We start from the raw sequence: 21,302 nt of genomic DNA, 5'->3' as shown, positions 1-21,302 counted from the left end.
ATCCCGAATGGATAAAGCAGTTCGCTCTGCGGTCAGATCTTGGCTCTGACTACCTCCTGACACCCCGTTAAAGTATTTTCATTCTAGAGTGAAGGATGGAGGGCGGCTCGGTATACCATTTCTCCGCTGGTTGATTCCACGACTGCGTGTCATCCGGTTAGCAAATCCTGAAGCTTCCTCCTCGCTAATCTGCAGGGAGGCTTTCCATAGTTCTATTATTCAAGATGATTACAGACGCACTAGGGATTAGACCCAGTACCAGGGCTCCCAGATACTACCAGCATCGGCAGAGCATAAGAGATTGGCATATCTACTTCATGGTTCTGTCGATGGCGCTACTCTTTGTGAATCTTACAAGGTGCCACACTCAATATCAGTGTATTAGGGATGGTACCAAATTATTACCAGGATATGAGTATATAGACGTTATTAGGACTAGAATTAATGCCCTGCTCACGAGGGCTGTACAGCTTGCTGGGGTAGGGATGATATTAACTGTAGGGCCGGCTGCCTGTACAGTGAAACACTTTTTTTATTTTTTTTTTTGTATTGGAGCTGTTGTTTTAGCTCACATGGAATCCGTGTAGGAGGCATGACGCCGTGGCCTCCATATTAAATAACCCTTTAAGAAATAAAGGTTGGGAGACCACGGTAGAAAATCACTTCCGTACAGAGGTATACGCATAAAGAAACCAGATTTGATAATAAAGAAAGAAAAAGACGTATGGGTTATTGATGCTCGGGTAGTGAATACTGGATGCTCACTCACCTCTAGCCATCTTATCAAGGTGCAATACTACAAGCAGAACCAATACCTTGTAAGACTAACACAAGAGGAGTTCGGGGCAGTTCCTCACTTTGCCAGTGCTACTATTTCTTCATGCGGGGTGTGGTGCTCCGCTAGTTATAAAGACCTCTCTTTATTAGGACTGTCATATGGAGACTAAATTTCTGTCTTTGCGTGATCTGCAGGACACACTGGTGACTTGCGCGTATGAGCGTTAGGATGCCTCGTGCCGGAATCAGATTCCGGAATCATGATTCCGGCACGAGGCATCCTAACGCTCATGTAAAGGCTTCGGACTAGTAAGGTTCGTAAGTGTAATACTGCACTCTCAGTATGAAGTTTAATAAATAAATAAGTTTCCAAGAATCTGCTACCGAACCAGGATTCCAAGATTTCATTACTGTTTTTAAACTCCGTTTTTTCTCAAATGATATTTATATATATACATCCACAGATCACCTCTAAAAGCCTCTCAGTCTTACATATGTTTCTTTTGAATATGATATTCACTTTTACTTTCCTCAAAACTAAATCAGATTACTTTCACTTTAAAATACTTTGTATATTTTTGTCCTGAACCAGTAATAGTAATACTAATATAGTCAGTGACATTTCTTATTTCTTGCATCCTCTCTCCATGTGAATTTCTAGACGTCTTTATGTTGAATGGGCATAGTATTACTGATAGGCTGTGTCGTGAACAAAAAAAATTAATAGGTGTATACCATTTTAAATAGCGCTACATTATTTTTCAAATGTTCCCAACACATGATTGTATATCTGCTAATTATTTGCTATTCTGCGGTTTAGTTCTCTAATAAGATTCAATGTTTTCTTTTATCTTTAACTGCAGTCTTTTCCCATGAATGCAAACATTTTTCAATTTCTTCCTTCTATGGAATCATAAACACAAATAACTCTCATAGTCTATTTTTACATTTTGATGTTTGCCCACATGAAGTTTGTTGATAATGTCTGCCATTCAACAGGATTATTTTCAGGTGTTGAAAAAGATCCTATAAGCGATAATTGTTGCTTGAGTACTACATCTTGTATTTGTTATTTAGAAGAATCTCACATGAATTTGTCTTCTTTGTTTTATTAATACTAATCATGTCGACGTGGTGCTCCTCTGAATTTTCTGTCAGTTCCACTTCTTTTATGTCGATTTATCTTATGTTTACAGCACCTATGTTGAATTCTACGGTCATGCAGTGAGTGGGGGATTTGCTTTTCGTCCTGACAAAACATCGCACCTTGTTTAACGGAGCGATGCTGAAGTCTACATAATTTTGTTATACGATCATTGTATTTTGTTTTAAGACAACGCAGAATACAATTTGTTCAGCTGCGCCCCAAATTACCACTTCATTCTTTCTGTAAAATATATATTAATGGGTTGTACTTCCAGAAGGTGAAGATGTGATAAAAGGATAGATGGACGTCTCTTACTAGTTATCTGGCTTTAACCGTTAGGCAGTCCTCTGAGCGACTGCATGTAAATTATACTATATTAAACCAAATTAAACAAGAGCCTTAGTTGGTTGGTGAAACTAGTTGATATAACACAGTTGTTTATTATAAGTACTTGATCAATATAATCCCATTAGAAATCATTCCAGACCTTTTATAGTCAAGAAAAGTAAATGATTTTTAACAGGGCTTATTTTAGATAATAAAAGTAATTTCTGGTAGTAAAAATTCACAAGTCATAATTTGTACTTGACATTTATCCCAAAGGATTTATTTTATTATTTTTGTTTGAAAGGGAGTTTGTTTTTGAAAATATTTATTCATTATAGGTAAAACAGTAATTTTATAACACGCGAACTCAAGTTTCATCAGTGACATAAGAATTTTTCACTGATTAGCTTATTTTAAAGTGACTGAAATTTTAAATGTCATCTTTGAAATAAAGGATGACATGAAAATTTAATACTAAACAATTTTTTTACTGATAAATAATGTATCAGGTATCGATAAAAATACCTAAAAATTCTCAAAAATAATTCAGTTAGGCTGAAAGTGTCCGTTGTTTAGACAAAAACGTCACAAAAAGAATGTAGGTATGAATGACGATTTAAATCCTTTTTGATCTAAAACATCAATTCGAGGAAGGAAAGGAGGAATATAATTCGATATCGTACCATTTGGTACGATACCGAATGTGACAGAATATCAAAGCGCAAAGTTTAGGATGATAAGAGTATCACTAATGGTTATTAGAATTAGCGCTCGTGTTAACCATAGATAGCTATTGTTCGTGAACAACTTATCCTAATAAGTTGTTCACGAACTATTCTAAGCTCCAGAGTAACCAGCTCCCCTAGGAGCTAGTTACTCTGGAGCTTAGAATAGCTTATTAGAAATTATTCAGAATTCCTGAAAACTACATCTGCTGGTTAAAAAGAACCTGGCTGGTATTTTGACCACAACGTAATATCTAGCAGTGTAGTACAACTTACTAAACGGCCTGACTATGGAAATAAACGATTTTTGCATGGGGTACCTCTTCTGTTAAACGGCGAGTATAGGATTTTTCTTTTTTTTAGGTAGACGGCATGGTATATAATCTACGTCTTAAATTAATCCAACACGCAGAGCTCATTGAATTCTTAATGAAAGATATTCTAACAAAAAAAAAACATCAAAATTTAGAAACACTAAGTATAGTTGTAAGCTAATCAGGAGAAAAAAGTATTTAAAGTCTAACGAAGAGAAGTAACATATTTTTTTATCTATTATTATGCAAAAAGATTTACTCTCTCTTATTCGATTTGTATTCTGCACTTCGGTTATGCTGCCTACATGGCACTAGTTCATAACAGTGGCTATATTCAAATGATTCTTGTGTCATAATAATTATTGCGATTTCCTGAGTCCTTTACAAGCCTCATTAAGCGGTTCTTCCGGTTTTAGTGTACAAGTAGTTTCTCCTTTAAAAATGTCCACTGAATGCTAAAAACAGAAGCATTCTAGAGTATTTATCAACCAAAATAGTGGTCATTTCATCATCGTCATCATCAAATTCCTGCCATGTACCCTCAAGGGGTGTACAGGATATGATAGTACTACATAGAAAAATTACATCATTACTTCCTATCTACAATTTTCCTCCAAATCAGTCTGTTACTTGTCAAGACTCCAACATTATCAGATCTTATATTTCTATCATCTAAGTCAGTTTGTACCGTATCAATCCACCTATATCTTGGTCTTCCTCTGGGTTGTTTTCCTGCCAACCTGGCTGAGAACACTTGTTTTGCTAATCTTTTCTCTCTCCCATTCTATTTAAGTGACAATACCACCTGAGATTAGCTCTGCTAACGCATTCCTGGATGCTGACAATGTCAAGTTCTTTCCTAATATCCACATTTTTAATATGATATTGCCATTGATGCCATCTGTTCACGCCTCTAATCTTTCTCAGGACTCTCATATCTGCGGTCTCTAGTCTTTGGTCAAGCTTTTTACTTCTGACCCAGCTCTCAGATCTATAAGTTAAAACTGGTTTGAACACTGCCTTGTATAGCTAATTTAGTGTTCCGACTAATTTCTCTCTTATTCCATATGAATGTATTCAATTGACTTCCCACCATACCAGCTTTGCTGATTCTGTTGTCTATTTCTATATTTAATTTACCATCTTCAGTAAAAATCGTGCCTAAGTAGCTGAAACGTTTTACTTGTTCCACAGGTTCTCCATTCACAACACAGTTGACATTTTCAATGATTATGCCTATTTTCATTGTCTTTGTCTTTTTATTGCTGACATTCATACCATATCTATTACAACAGCTATTCAATTTAGTTAGAGAATCTTGCAGACTTGTAGCGGATTTATTTAGAAGTATAACATCATCTGCATAAAGCAAAGAGCTGACATTAACATCTCCAATTTTGATATCAGGTTTAATACCACTTTCCTTCATAATGTGATCCATATAGATAATGAATAACAGAGGGGATAACGTACATCCTTGTCTCACACCAGATTTAACATTAAACCATCTTCCTGTACTTCCTTCAATTCTAACTGCTGACTTACAACTCAAATAATGACTAAGTATTGCTTGATATAATGCCCCATTGACACCATATAACTTCAGCGTATTGAATAGCTTCTCTCTTGGCACCTTGTCATATGCCTTTTCCAAATCGACAAAACGTTATATTTTTGTTATATTTCCATGCTTTCTCGACTATTTGTCGTAAAGTGAAGATCTGATCCTGACAGCTTCTGTTTGGTCTGAATCCAGCTTGTTTTTCACCAAGCTTTTCTTCCACAATTCTTCTCAACCGTTTCTCAAGTATACTTGCATAGATCTTGCCAGGAACACTCAGTAGAGAAATACCTCTGTAATTCTCACATTCAGTTTTATTTCCCTTTTTATATATGGGTACTATGAGATCTCTACCCCAATAATCGGGAATTCCTCCCTTTGTCCAGGCTTTCTGAACTATGCAGTGCAGCCACTGTAAGACTCTTATACCACCATACTTCGGCATTTCTGGTCGAATATCATCTACTCCTGCTGCCTTTCCACATTTCAAGCCTTTGATGGCTTTTTCTACTTCAAGTATGGATATGTATTCCTGACTGTGTGGTCATTTCTTAGAATGAAATTAAAGAGTTTGGTCTCCTGCTTAATTAAGTTTATGTTTCCAAATTGCTCCACAGGATTCTGGTTATGGCGAATGCTGGGAAGTCTAATTTTTTCACACCATTTTCTCAAACATTTTCATCATAGCAGTTCAACCGAACCGTGTTCATAAAACCGTCACAGTAAGCAACACAGAATGGAACAGAAATGTCCTCCTTCTGGCCATTCAATACTCAGTGTTCCTACTGCACTTCACAAGTGCTGTAACACATTCTGTTAAATACACTGCCCCTGTCATTTCCTCTATAATCACCGACAATTCTTACCTTCATAACCCCGATGAAGGTAGGTTCTTCAGTTTCTAATGTCTTCGCACAATCCTAAATCGCTGTGTAGGTCAGAAATTAGGGTGAAGATACTCCAATGATATAGCTAAGACATTCATAAATATCCCCTTGCTGCACTTTCTCAGTGTATGCATGTATGCGACCTGACTTCCACTTGGATTTATAACGACTTTTCTGGTTAATCTGGAATACTCTGATTGTGATTATTGATGACTTATGGCAATCTATTACTGTTGGTATTCTGTATAACTGCATCCATTTGTCATGCATTTCTTCGCCTTTATAACGTAAATTCCATATAAGTATTTTGAATACTGGTACATTTTTAGTAGATTACTAATTTTATTAACATAAAATATTCCAGAACATAAACTATATTCTGTTAAATAATGTGGATTCATGACATAGACAAAAATAATATAGGGGATATCGTACTTTTACTTACTTCTTACAATCGATTGTCTTTTCTTTTTTAGCAGCTTCCAAGAAATTCTGTGTTAAAGTGTCAGCACATTCGTTGATTAGCCCTGCTATCTAATTGAAAAAAATAATAATTTAAGTAAAATTTTTACCAACATATGTAACTAAATTCCTTGTTATTTATGCTTTCTGATAACAATATTTAAACTAGAAAAAATAAAATCGGTAGTATTACAAAAGACATAACGTATGCACGTAATGTATTCACTATATTACAAATATTCTTAAACACAAACTGCTATAGATATTATCTGTATATACCTACCATTCAGAGATAGCTAATCTGAATCTAAACCCCAATCTCGAACAATAATGTTCCCTATTGTTTACTGGGTGTGCATTCTATTGTATTAGATCTCCATTATTCATTTCCTGGTCTGAATTGACGAGTGAATAAATTACACAATCAACAACCAATTGGCTAAAGGTTCAAATCATACTGTGTGTGTGTGTGTGTGTGTGTGTGTGTGTGTGTGTGTGTGTGTGTGTGTGTGTGTGTGTGTGTGTGTGTGTGTGTGTGTGTGTGTGTGTGTGTGTGTGTGTGTGTGTGTGTGTGTGTGTGTGTGTGCGTGCGTGTGCGCGTGCGTGTGTGTTTTTGATTTATATAAAATATTGTCATTTATTTAACAATTATTAACAGACGTTTGCAAAATGAGTAAGGTAGATTTCAAGTTTAAAAAAATCTTGGTTTACCATTTAATGACAATCACTTTCACTTTGTAAAATATGCTGAAATTTCAAATGATTATTAATAAATAAAAGCCCTACACCTTCGATTGTAGTGGTTCCTTTATGATGGATAACAATCAGTTTTTGGTCAGCCAGTCAGCGATATGAAACGATCCTGGTATGCAAGAGTGGTCCTTGTTATTAGGAAAATTGAAGCAAGCAATAAGGGTGTCACTCAAACTGTCACAAAACTAATCGACTGGAGATAGGAGCACAATCGAAACTTAAAATACTAAGATTACCAAGGAAAGACAAATTTCATTATTGTATATAAACAATAACTCGAACATCACTTTTGAATTCATATTGAACACTTTCATTATTAATGAGCGATCATAGTTTATTATTTTTCTAAGTTACAAAGTAGGATACGTGCATTCGTCATCTCATTACACCATTTTCTGTTTAATGTGATTAAACACTCGTTGTCCTGTCAGCAAGGTTAATACAATGGCACCTCGGTTCGTAAAACTCCAAGTAGTACTGAATGCGCTAAAAGACAGCTATGTGGACTAAGGAATACAACTCCTGGATAAATAGCAGAATTCGAATCCAACCTTGTTCCTTTGAAAATTAGGTGGCTAAATTTGTGGTGGCTAAAATTTTACTAAATTTGAAGGAAAAAAAATGAGCCAACTTTGCATACGATAGAACAAATGAGCTTTTTTTTAAAAGGCGGCAAACCAACAAACAGAATAAAGAAAAAAATCGACAATGCCTGAAATCATGGAACATGAATTCCCCTTGGATTGTCCAAATAAAATAGCCAACCACCCAGCATTTCCTACAAATCAAAACATGAAAAATGGAGTTATTCATTTTGAACAGGGAAACATAAAAAATATCCTAGAAAACCCTGAAATCTTGAGATTATTACCTCTTTCAAAAATAATGAGATATGAACCTCAGTCAATAAAGCTCTACACAGATAGCTCTAAATTTTCAAATGGCAATTCTGGAAGTGATGTACTCATCTATGGCTCTCAAAATATAGAACTAAAAACAACTAACAGTATAAGATGCAACTTACACTATGCAAAATTAATAGCTATTAAGAGAGCACTACAACATTTGATTAAATAAAACCCAAAGGAATTCATATATTCTCAGACTCCTTAGCAGTCCTTCAAGCTAATGAAACTTCTACATTAGCCAAAAAGAAATACTTAGAGTCATATCAAAAAACATAAAAAAAACTACATAAGGATTCCGAAATAATATATCAATGGATTCCATCCCATGTGGGATTAAATAGAAATGAAACTGTACATAAAGTAGCAAAAACGCTGCAACATCACTTAATACCACCGATTTTGAAATTTTTAAAACTACTCAAAACGAAAACGTAAAAAAAAAAGAATTATTCTCTAGGAAATTGCAAGGTGAAACTTGAAATTTCCAATTTATAAACCTTGTCAATTTCATCAGCAGGATTGTAGATGACCTCCTTGATGACACACAGATGACACACATACACTCACACGCACACATTTTTGTAACTGAGATGTTATACGTTTTCTTTCCTGTTTTTATCAATTATTAAAACGAAAACATAGATAGCTTTATACATTACTGGGGAAAGTATGCGCTCGACTGTCTTTCAGCTGCTGTTAACTACTTTACAAAGTAGAAAGAGCGTTACATAAAAGAAAGAACAATCAGTATACAAGCGCCATTTTATACAGGACAACTGCTCATATTATATTATATGTTTAATAAGATTGTTGCATCTGCCAGGATTCGTTCCTGCTCTTTAAACGAGCTCTCGTAGTACACTCCACATCGACGATGCATTTGGTAGAAAGACCTCGGTTCAAATCCCACCTGGGACAAGAACCTTTATAAACTGTTCTTGCTTTTGAATTGCACATAAATCAGTCGATCCCATATGGAGCAGAACTTTTTTTTTTAAGTTACGTAAAAACTGAAAGAACATACGATATTAATAGATATATTACTCCGCGTAATAATGAAGAAGTTAATGATGAAGTATTTACAAAGAACCAATAGTTATCTTTAAAAACTTTAAATATACAAGATTAATTACCTTCTTCATCTTCCCCGTGCTAAATGCTGGGCTCATGATAGTTCGTATTCTTTTCCATTCTTCTCCTTCTTGCACGAACACCATTTTCTCTAATATTGGATTCCCAAATGAAGCGTTCTGAAAGATATTAGCAATTATTATTAAATTAACTAATGAATTATTTTACAATTGATAACTTATACTTAAATACACTTTATTATGATTATCACAGCATATAAAGCAGTAGACAGTAATCATGCGTTTTAAAAAAGTAACATAGTAAGCAGCATCATAAACAGTTTTTTGTGAAGAACTTTATTCTGATGACTTTATGACTTCTAATTCTAATAGGAATCTTTTAATATGAATCCTACCTACGAAATATTATCAGATAAACAAATAATAAAATAAACAATAGAACACACAGTAAAATAGAACTTGGAACTGACACTGTACTGCACATCGCTATCGGTTCCAAGTCGCTTGCTGGTCACCTGCTATTTCGGTGATACAAAGACAAATTATTGGCTTGAAGATTATTATTTTCAGATGAAGAGCTCTTTCGAAGAGATGATGGTAAAACACTCTTGTAGCTGCACAAGATGACTTCACAGGGTTGTCGTTTGAATAAACATAAAATAAAACTTCTTTATTGACCCAATCTACAATTCATGTACAATAGCGAACAAATTAATCGGAATGAGACGACTTTCTGTCAAGTTTTTGGTTTCGGATTGGCTTTCGTTTCAGTTCACAATAATATTAATTTTCATTTCGATTTCTTATTTTCGGTTTTAGTTCACTCTTTTGGTTCAGTGCTGCGTATATCAACTGTCTCTACAATGTTTATTGCTAGTGTGTGTGCGTTTTCAATAGCGTAAACAAGTTGACATTCTGAGTGTTTTATTCATTTTGTGTAGCTATAAAATGGATGCATCTAAGAAAAACTTCACATTTTTTTCCTCAAAAAGTCATGGATGTGTGCTTTCTCACCACAACGTTCATGACTCAAAAACAAATTGACAATGAGTGTGGTGTTGGTTTGAGTAATGTGGATGCTATTATAAAGGGGTTTAGGGAGACAGGTATCTTTTATTCTGTCAGAAAAGGAAAACGTGCGCGAAAAATGAAAACTACACTTACTCAAGATTGTAACTAGTTAGGAAAAGAAAATTGAATCCAAGATTGTCTGCTGTAGATTTAAACAGATTTGGCAGCTAGTGTGATTAATGTTTCTGATATGACAGTCCGTCGAAGATTGTTGGAAGCACAGAGGACTAGTCGCAAAAAAAAGGAAACAACTGCTGACTATGGCTATGCAGAAATTGAGGGATCAGTGGGCAAAAGTATAGAAAGATTGGAATGTTGAGAAGTGGAAGAAGGTATATTCTCAGCTGAGAGCTATTTCGTTGTACAAAGAGAGCAAGTACCTTATGTGCACAAATCAGCGGCTGAAAGACTTTTCTCGCCCATCTTCAACAAGTTTCTTAACACTCAGCTAAACAGTGTACCATATATGAAACAACCCCGAAAAGATGTTTTGGGATTGTTTCATACATGAGGGTACAGGATCACTTGTGAAAAAGTGACGAATACATCAAAATATTGGAGAAAAGAGTGGTCCCACCGTTCCAGAAAGACAAAGATTCGGTGGTCAGGCAACTCTTCTCTTAACCCACTAGAAAATGTATGGACCACAGTGAAAAAGAGACCTGGAAAATTAAATTTTCATACAAAGGATAACTTAATACAATCCATTATAAAAGTACGGTTTCGATTTGCAGAAATAAGAAAAAGATGATCCACGTTGGTAAAGTCCATTCCTAAGCAGATTAATGAACTTGTTAGGAATATAACAAGAATGACACATTATTGGGTAAAGCAGGAGTTTAATTTTTGTACTTATTTTCTGAATAAATTTACATTTTTTCTTTAAAATGTGACTGTTCCGATTAACTTGTTCGTTACTGTATAATGAACGGGCACCTTAAATTTTTCCGAAATAAAATTTCTGAAATTTTTCTCTATTATTCATACTTCTGTTTTTCACAATGGATAGACTGGTGTTACTGTGATTAAAAAATAGTTTCTGATCCACATTAATTTTTTGCCCTGTATTATTAAGTCTACTTAGTTTACTTCATTGATGCTATTTCTAGTAGCTTAATTTTAATTATGACGAGAACGGACTCGATGTGTTCTATGATTCGTTGGTTGTATTGTATTGTGATTTATTGTAATGAGGTGCGGATTTAACCTGAATGTTTAACCCGAATGGCCAAGCAGAAGGTGAACTGTTGCTAAACGAGAAATCTGTTCGCTAATCAAGTGAAAGTTATTCTCTTGGTCAGATAACAAGAAAACTAAGAAAATAAAAACGCAATCAGAGAAACTTTCATTTGTAAGGTCACTATGTAAAATTATAATTACAGAAATAATAACTATACAGAATGATAAAGAATCCTAATAAATTGAAATCATGAAAAGTAAGTGATTATTCCGATAATGATTTATCTCTCTATTTAATTCGATGTTTATTCGCTTAATCTCTTCATCGATATCAGATCTGAGGGTCAATAATAATTATATTAATAATATAATAATAATGTCAGTATTCTAGATCGTGTTTGGAGAAAGAATAGACAGAGAACGTATTAGACTTTTTGTTGTTGTTGGAAGCGCGTTAAGCAATGACACATGACAAATGACGCATTATCTGTGCTCTCTCTTCAATTTCATTATTCAGTATTAAGGAATCGAAATGCAAAACTTGAATTTTCAAATGTATCGAACAATAAATAAATAATTAGAATTTCAACATCGTTTCTTGTTTTTTGCTACAAAATGTAAAATTCCTAAAACAATGTGCTAGTAGGAATTTAAGAATTCCGGAGTGGAAGACGTGCTGAAAACCGAATTCTACAGTTAGAAATCGCATCCATTGTGGTCCACTTTCGTTTAATGTTATCCCAGTGTTACATTCTTTTATTCCTGCTATTCGTATAACTCATGCATTGCTTTAATTGAAGTTGGAAAAAAATTATACTTTATAAACATGAGTGGAAACTTGAACGTTTGTCATTCATTTCCATCTGGATTAAAACTCGAGGTTTAAGACCGATTACAAAAGTTATTCCTTTTAACTTACCCTTCTGTTTATGAAGAAATTAAAATCCTTAATTAAGATATCTTTAATGAGCTCAGGTTCGGCAACAATGAGACCCGGACTTCTACCTTCGTATGTCCTGTAAAACAAAATTATAAAACTGTTCTACCTCACATAAAACTTTAAAAACCTCAAATATTCTATAAAACAATACAAATTTGACTGTCGTGGTGATATCACTTAAATCTGGAAATCAAACAATATATTGATGAAGTTAAAGTCAGAAAAAAACTTTGAAGAAATCCGACATCATCCCTCATTTTTTTACGCTCATAAGTCCCTTAATCATATGCTATCTTTCATCGTACTGTTACGTATCTGAAGAAAGTGTAAGCTTCCCCTCCGACTGGAAAGCCATTTGATGAACAGCAATATTTGCTCTTTTATTTTATTTCATTTACTTGTTTCAATTCAATTTCAAACAGCGCCAAGAAACGCGACGTGCTATTAGTATCTTAAAAAGAAGTTCCAAGGTGATACTTCGAAAATGCCTTTCTTCTCTCTCTCTCTCATTCAAAACTATTTTCTAATGATTATTATGTAATGACGCATTATAGGCATTTTGCTAAGCAGCAAACAACTTGGATATCAACATAACAGATTTCTAGACATGATGAAGAGGAACATATTTTTACAAAACATGATCACCAAAGGAAAATGAAACAGAAAAAAAAAATACGTCGTCGTGACAACCAGCATTACACTACTATCTGTAGAACAAATGAAAGGCTTTATAATTTTCCTAAAGTGTAGTTAGTGTAGTTTCTGTTACAGACACTTACTCCAGTTTAGAATGTATATCGCGTTATCGCTCTCACATCTGGGGAGTGGTGCTGCCCCAAACTCCTTCTTCAGATTGTTATATTGTATTCAAAAGAGATTCACTCGCTTGATAGATGTTTCTTCTTTCATTCAATCGCTTTCCCGCAGAAGCACTATATCTTAATTGTCTTTCTATAGGTAACAACGGGTTCTTCTCTATTGAACTTACCGACTATTCTTCGTCTTTCCTTTAATCATTTACACGGGCAGCTGTTAGTCAATTCCGAACTCATCGAACAACTTTCCTATCTTTCCTTCATTTCATGCTACATTGAAAAGGTTATCCCCCTTCCACTCTTCCTCATACAACCTGCAACTCTTCAAGAAACACACCAACAGATTTGTTTATTTATTTATTATTTTTTTATTTTTGATCTCTCGCACACACACACACACACATCTTTGTCGTGTTGCAGGTATCGAGGTCTCTTGTCTTCTACGTTAATAAAAAAGGACGCTAGGATACGTTGGATATTTTGGAAGTAATCATAACACTCTTTTGCCTTTATTTTCTCATGACATATCATGAAATGTCTTGCCCTATAACCACTCCACAAAATTTGTCTTGAGAGGCACAGTTAGGATGAAACACTGCAGAAAAAGCATCACATTTACTAATTCTTATTCAGAAAAATAAGCATACCTAACTATTTTGTTTTTCATTCTACTTAAGCCCAACACAGCAGTCACATATTAAGAGAGCATCTTAGAAAAATTGCAACGACAATTTTCAGCAAGTGATTTGTTCCGTTTCAGTAATTCATAAAAATGTCCTATTGAATACTTTCACAAGAAATGAGACTTCAAAAGGGAATAAATTACTTATATATGAGCCCTCATCACTTCATGAACTGAAAGCATAGTCGCTGTAGAGGAAGACTTTTGGTTGAAATGACCTGAGTTCGATACGACTGAGGATGGGGCCATATTAAAGTACTTTTAATATGGCATTTCGTCTAAATGCGATTTAACAGATCTAAGCGGATGACTGAGATTGTCCCCTCTGAAAATTGGTTTTCCGTACCGCGACCAAGTATACAGGACAGCAGAACTCAGCGCGTAACATAAAAAATATATTACAACCAATAGTAACATATTAGTTTCAGCCAACACAATGCCGAATGCCTGTGTGGATATTACAGCGGTGTACCATACGTCAATACTACTACTACTACTACTAATAATAATAATAATAACGGAATCATTAGTGGTGCGAGAAATTCCAGACTACAAGGAAACATAATAAACGAATGAATAAATATATCTAACGTCAAGTGTAAAATTGCTCTTGTTCAGATATAGTGATACTTCAACAGTGGACTTTCTGTGTTGTGGTTGTGCTAAAAATCCTGAAGTACAGTACATCTTGGCGGATCAAGTTTTGTAATGTATATATATTTTCCCGCAATTAGGGGGTTAACACAATGTAATGCAGGCCGCTGGCCGCTGTTGCATACCTCAAAGAGTTGGTATTATTTTTGTAGATGAGTCTTCAGGAGTCGACTTGTCTGTTCGAAGTGATAAAAAACCGAGCTTCCAGGAGATTCAAGTTAATGATGAAGGACTGGTGGCATTATTTTTGTTTTTATGTTTACAATGCAAGCAGTCTAAATTTTTACATTTTTAGGCGAATCTTTATTGAACTTGATTTCAAACAACGCAAATGACTTGAAAGAGGGGAAGAGTTCTTGATTAGATTTGAGCATATCTCAAGAATCCTTAAAGCAGAGAGAGAGAGAGAGAATTCTTGACTACTTTTGCTGAAATCCAAAACCTATGACTTTGCCACTCAACTCTCAATTGGTTGTAATCTAGACTTAAAACTCCCGGGGGTAACCTTTACTCATGAATCCTCCTCAAAAGATGACTTTTTTTCTGTATTGCAGAACTATCTTTGAATAGGAGGTATAAAACCCTCCAGTGATGAAGCTAAGCGGTAATGTGAATTATAAACTTCGACATTTTAATTTATAGATGGCTGTTTTCCCAAGTTCAGGTAGGGGTTATATGTAGCATATTAATTCGACGATTGCCCAAGACATTCTCGGATAATATTTAAATATGTTTTGCATATTTTCTTTCTCAAAAACTCGGCTATTAATTAAAGACAATGATTTGCATGGTTATTGATCTTATATACTGTTTTGCATTTAGTTATGAGACCAGCAGAATGTGTGGAAATGGATTACTTCAGACAAAGAATGAGCGCCACCCGTACGGTGGATTGAAACACATGGACACGTACAGAGAATGAGAGAAAAACGATTGTCATTGAAAACTATGATCTGGTCACCCCCTTCGAAGGAGGAAAAGAAGAAAACTAAGAGCAACGTGGAAAAGGATCATTGACAAAGCGATTTACAAGAGTGGCTTCCGGGATGATAATTGGAGGAATCGTGCGGAGTGGAATTTGGGTACAGACAATTGCTGACAGTGGGGGAGCCTGAAAGAAGAATAAAATAACCACATTATATGCTTACCCAAACATCTTTCCGTGTTTCCGATACAATTCCAGTTGTTTAGTATGAAATTCCTACAAAAATAATACATTAAAATAAGGAAAAATATCTCATATTATAATTAGTGCATCGAGATTATTAAAATAATAGAACATTTAATGAACAATGGTTTTGATTATACTGATAATAATAAATAAAATATGAAACCATTTCGTTATAGTTAGAATTACAATTAAATTAGATAGAATCAAGTGTTATTGTCATCAGTCTAGTAATTCTCGTATAGGCAGGAAAAAAGTTTAGAATTTTCAAACGTAATTAATAAATTTAAACAACAACCGTATAGGTCCTTAAGAATGAGAGATACTGCTGACATCCTCGCAACACTGACGATTTGTGATTCAGCAAAAGATTTTCAATTTTCAAAGAAGAATATAAAGTTACAACAAAACGAGATCTTAAGGTAAAAAACAAATAACCGAAGAGAGGAAAACAAGGAAACATTTTTTAGTTGTGTTGTGTTCATCAAATGCATAGAACCTATAAGACATCGATTCTACTGTGAACCAGATGGTAAATGATCTCACGTGTGAGATAACCTTCATAGGGAGGTATGAGGTGGCTCGAAAGTTCCATGTTTGGTCATTAGGATAGGAATTCCGCTTTACCTAAATCTTATCCTATTCCAATACGAATGCATTCTAGGTTTACAATGATATCAATATGCTATCATTGTAATTATCATTACAATGACAATATGATATCAAAACAATCTTCTTTGGGTAGGCGTCATACTCACAGAACGTCATCGATCCCCCCCCACCCAACACACACACACACACACACACACACACACACACACACACACACACACACACACACACACACACACACACACACACACACACACACACACACACACACACACACACACACACACACACAGGAGGGTGCGAAAGATTTAGAAGAACAGAGTCATGGAACGGGGGAGGCGTGAGGCGAAAGAAGAGATTTTAGAACAAATGAAATTTGTTGGATAAACTCTGTGGGAAAGATGTTCCAGAAGGCAGAGTTAGAAGGCATGAAAGAGCATGAAATGTTTTTCTTGTTGTTACAGGCTGAAATGAAAGCGAAGAAGTATACAACAGCTATAGACGACTGTTGAATAGTATCTGAAGTGGGTTCTTAAACAGACAGACAGACAAACAGAGAGAGAGAGAGAGAGAGAGAGAGAGAAAGAGAGAGAGACGGATTTCTTTCTTTGGATGGCATCAAGAATTTTGAAGGATTGAAGGAATACTTCCACCAGAAATGTCATTAGAAATATTCAAATCAGTATGGATTTGGATTTACATAGTATTAGAAGTGGTACTGATGAGAAGTAATATCTGGAGAAGAAAGGGGTTGTTAGTTTTTCGGAGGCCGAGGAGGCTGTGAATTTGATGTATTCCTGCATCAAATATTGGAAGTGTAAGTCAGTCCAAGAAGATAGTCGAACTGTGAGCAGAGATAGGATATTAGATTATGAAAGATTATGAAAGGGCAGGTGCCGTGCGGTGTTTCTGTGTGAAATACGATAGGATTGACAGCACACAAGTTGATATCGTAGTCTTCACTGAATTAAATATGGCTAAAAGATCTACTTTATAGAAGACGCACATTTATTATTTATGTTCACCAATATCAGATGGAGCTTTTGATGCGAAGGCCTAGCAGGTCTTTGTTACCGATTATTTATCTTTCAAAATTAATGCTATTTAATGCTTGAAAGTGGAATAAGAGATCAATCAGTTGTCGTGTATCCCTAATCAACATGAATAAAATCTCGTAATATCTTCATTAATCAGTGAAGTGAATTGATATTAATTTTGCTATCAAGTAGTTATCACGATATCGTATAGTTTGATATCATATAATTTCATTGCTGTCTACAGAGATTATATGACATCAAAACTATACGATATCATGATAACTACTTGATAGCATAATATCAAATATAATATCAATTCACTTCACTAATAATATTAATGAAGACATTACGAGATTTTATTCATGTTGACTTAAATAATATTTATATTAGTCTCTCACGCCAAGAAGTCAATATCTTCTACGTGGGTGGTCTGAAAATTTCTCAGCCTCAACCATAAATGGCAACACTATCGGCAAATTGTTTTTTCTAAGTTCGTACATCTGTCATAAGCAGCCATGAGAAATTGCAAATCATGAGATCGCGAAGTTTTTTATACAGCTGTCGGAAGCCAAAGTGTTGTCTGTATCTCTTGAAATGGATAAAATTGAGTATCGTTCGGTTATAAAATTCTTTGTAAAAGAAGGTTTAACTCCGAAAGAAATTCATTCGAAGTCCATAAAAGTTTATCGGCGCTTCTCTCCTTCGTTTTCGCCAATTAAGAAATGGGCTGCGAGTTCAAACATGGCCGTACCAGCCATGAATATAATCCACATGAAGGAAGTTCAAAAAATGTTACTACACAAGAAATCATTGAAATGATCAGGTGCAATATGGTATTAGATGACCAGGAAATCAAAGTGCGTGAAATTTCTGACTACAGGCATTTCAAAATAACGTGTAGGATATATTTTGCATGAAAAATTGCAAATCAAAAAGCTTTGGCAATATGGGTGCCTCGCTTGCTCACAGTAGATCAAAAACGAACTCGCATGAAAACCTCTGAACAGTGCTTGTAGCGTTTTAACAAGAAAAAAATTGATTTTTGCTTCAATTTATTACTATGGATGAGACCTTGGATTCACCATTACACACGAGAATGCAAACAGCAGTCAAAACAGTACAATGGACAGAAGTAGGTTTTTCAGCGCCAAAGAAGAAAAAGTCCTGGCATCTATGATTTGGGATGCTAAAGGCATTTTGTTTATTAATTACCTTGAAAAGGGTAAAATAATAAAACAATAACTGTGGAATATTTTTCCGATCTTTTAACCATACTAGATGAAACAATTCTTGAGGAAAGACCCTGTTTGAGAAGAAAAAAATCATCTTTCAGCAGGACAACTCACCTGCCCACAAAGGTGTTTTTGAAATGGGAAAATTAAGGGATCTGTACTATGAATTGATGGAACATCCATCCTATTCCCCAGATTTGGTTCTGTCTGACTTCCATCTCTTCCCAAAACTAAAAATCTTCCTCGCTGGTCAGCGTTTTTCTTCGAATCAAGAGGTGATTGCAGCTGTAGAGGGGTATTTTGTAGATCTTAGCGAGAACCACTACAGGAAGGGGATAATGGCACCGGAGCATCTCTGGAATAAATGTATTAGTCTTAAGGGAGATTATGTTGAAAACTAAAAATCATTTTGAAATTATAAGTTCGTTTTTTCATTGTTAATCCGAAAAAGTTTTAGACCACCCTCTTATATTTTTAAAATACTTCAAACTCAACGTCTAATTGTAATTGTCCAATTAGCTCTGCCTTTAACCTTGAAAATTGTAATGTTGTTTGGATTTCAACCTGTCGCCTCAAATATTTAAGTTACGGAATTCGACTTACCTCTCCATTGCTATATTAATAGCTATTCATTTCCTCATTCAAAACGGATAAACTGTTCAATCAATGCAAAAAATTATCGCCGACTTTTTCCCGCTTAATTACTAGTCACTTTATTTCGAAGTCTGAATACTGAAAGTTATTCAGCACGTGATTCACCTGAGATATCTATTTTGAACATGCGGTGAGATCACATTAATTCCTAATGTCTCACTTAATATTCTCTAGGAATTAATGTTAATTGAATTTATTAATCTAGCAGAAACAATATTTTTAAAGTTTAGAATCAAGTCATCTCTCACTAACGTGTCACTGCCGTCCACCCTCCCGTAAAACTCATACAGATTCTTATAATGGGAGGAATAAACAGCACGTGAATATCTCTGGGGTCTTCATAATTTCAACCGAAAATCTCGTATCTCATTCATTTATTGTTTTTTCGCATGAATATCGCTATTATCATATTTGTTTTCAGCGCTTGGCTGCCTTATCAAGATTAAATCAAACGATACTTGCAATCAAAATATTTATCAGTTACCAACTTAATTATTTTTATTTTTAATCAATATAAAGATCAATTTTAATCTTAAACCGTGAGGACGTTTTGTGAAAACTTCAAGCATTTTACCTTTCCAAATATTTCAAGAAATGATCCAACCAGTGGATAAGGTTTCAAACATGGAATACCTCTTGACTGCCAGAAGTTATGGTTCTTGGTGAGATAACTGAAATGAAAGTGAAAATTGCGATATTAGTAGATAAATCAAATTTCATTCACATTATACAGCATTTGACCATTTTCAAAATTTTCAAATTTGAAAAAATTTGAAAATTTTTTCAAATTTTATGCGGAAGAAGGAACATTTTAAATTTACTTATGTTATTTTTATCTAGAGGTATGATGTTTCTATATGATACTGTTCGAATTTTATTCTGAATTTTCCACTCTGAGCAAATAAAAGGTTAACATCAACCACGTAACTGTTTGTAAATTGTAGGTTTCCTGCTATCTCAGTACTTGGCTTACTCTTTTGTATATTAGATTTTGTTTTTGTGAGATGTCCATTATTTTTAGAGACGACGTACGTAAAATCATAGAAGATTAAAATGTAGACATCGGTTATATGATATGAATTATACAGGTGTAACAGCCGCAGCGGTTGCTGGATGTTTTTGGATTACGGTCGAAGCAGTTATGAGCAGTGTCTTATTTTTTGTAAATTTCTGGAAAGTCAGTTTTTCTAGCAATTTTGCTGTTTTGCACAATAAAGAAAAAAAGAAAAAGAAATAGTTTCCGAAAGAAAACACTGTCGGCTCCAGATGAGACTAGTTTACTTTCAGATGACGACACCTTCATGAAATGTTTTCGTCCTAGTCGGGTTTCAAAACCTGATTTTGAATCCCGCGTTTAGAACCAAAATGTCTTTTAGACTAACTGTGCTTACGGTGGTTCCCAACGGCAGAGGAAAAGAACATGAAACTTCCCTTCTTCATTTTATTCCACTGAAATATACAATGAAATTTAGAGGTGCTTTCTTTGAGTTGGGATCACCGCAGCATAAAGACAAATTGATATAAAATGTTGGTAGAAATTCAGTTGAATGATATGCACCGCGCGTATGTCAAGGAGCACGAAGAAGAGGAGGAGGAGAAGAAGAAGGGAGGCACCGATTACAGGCAATCATAAAAAGATGAAATTAGTTTCGTTCTTAATACTTCATTATCACACTCCGCTGAAACAGAGGTGTTTATTCTATGTATTGAAGACATAATTTGTTCTGCATAATATTCTCATTAAAATTTTTCAAATGGGAAGAAAAAAAACGCAAACAACATGTTTTCTTAGATTTCAATGTAAATTTTTGATTTGTATAGTGCTGAATTTGCAATAGAAATAAATTCAATATTATTTTTCCCGCCATCATAGACTGACATTACGACATTAAGCGAACACGTTAAAACGTCTGAATTACTGACTGAAGTAAAACCAAGAAAGATGTGAAATATTGATTTCTTCGTAATGATATCATGGTTTTTATTAATATGTATAGCATTTACACAACTAATTATAGTTTTCTGTATAGAAATCAGAAAGCCGTAGATCATGAGTGTCCAACCTTCGGGCTTGTCTGGACCACATTGAGCGAAGAGGAATTGTCTTGGGCTGCACATAAAATGAATAAAATAGTTAATGTATATAAGAAATGAGATGAATAATGCGTGATTGTCAAGCGAAGGATTTTTCTCTAGGAAGATATCTCTTATAAAAATCTAGCAAAGGGACATGATAAAATTTTTCTTTGAGTTTAATATATGATTGCAACTCTTACATTCCATTTGAAAATTCGAAAGTAATGTAT

At 34.6% G+C, this 21,302-nt stretch overlaps 1 protein-coding gene across 1 annotated transcript in view; it reads right to left on the bottom strand.

Annotated features, from left to right (window-relative positions):
- Positions 1-21,302, bottom strand: part of LOC150095508 (cytochrome P450 3A8-like) — a 58,023-nt gene that overhangs the window by 24,763 nt on the left and 11,958 nt on the right. The window contains exons 2-6 of the mRNA XM_090410514.1: positions 19,571-19,667; positions 15,442-15,494; positions 12,122-12,218; positions 8,995-9,111; positions 6,184-6,272 (exon numbers count right to left, since the gene is read on the bottom strand). Of these exons, the coding sequence (XP_090266640.1) occupies positions 6,184-6,272; positions 8,995-9,111; positions 12,122-12,218; positions 15,442-15,494; positions 19,571-19,667 (453 nt within the window). The remainder of the gene's footprint in view (positions 1-6,183; positions 6,273-8,994; positions 9,112-12,121; positions 12,219-15,441; positions 15,495-19,570; positions 19,668-21,302) is intronic.

The sequence above is a fragment of the Typopeltis vanoorti genome, chromosome 20 (genome assembly GCF_054136105.1).
Source record: "Typopeltis vanoorti isolate ZY-2024b chromosome 20, IOZ_Tvanoo_1.0, whole genome shotgun sequence".
NCBI classification, from domain to species: domain Eukaryota; kingdom Metazoa; phylum Arthropoda; class Arachnida; order Uropygi; family Thelyphonidae; genus Typopeltis; species Typopeltis vanoorti.
Note: the sequence above shows the minus strand (reverse complement) of the source record. Positions and strands in the feature narration are given on the sequence as shown.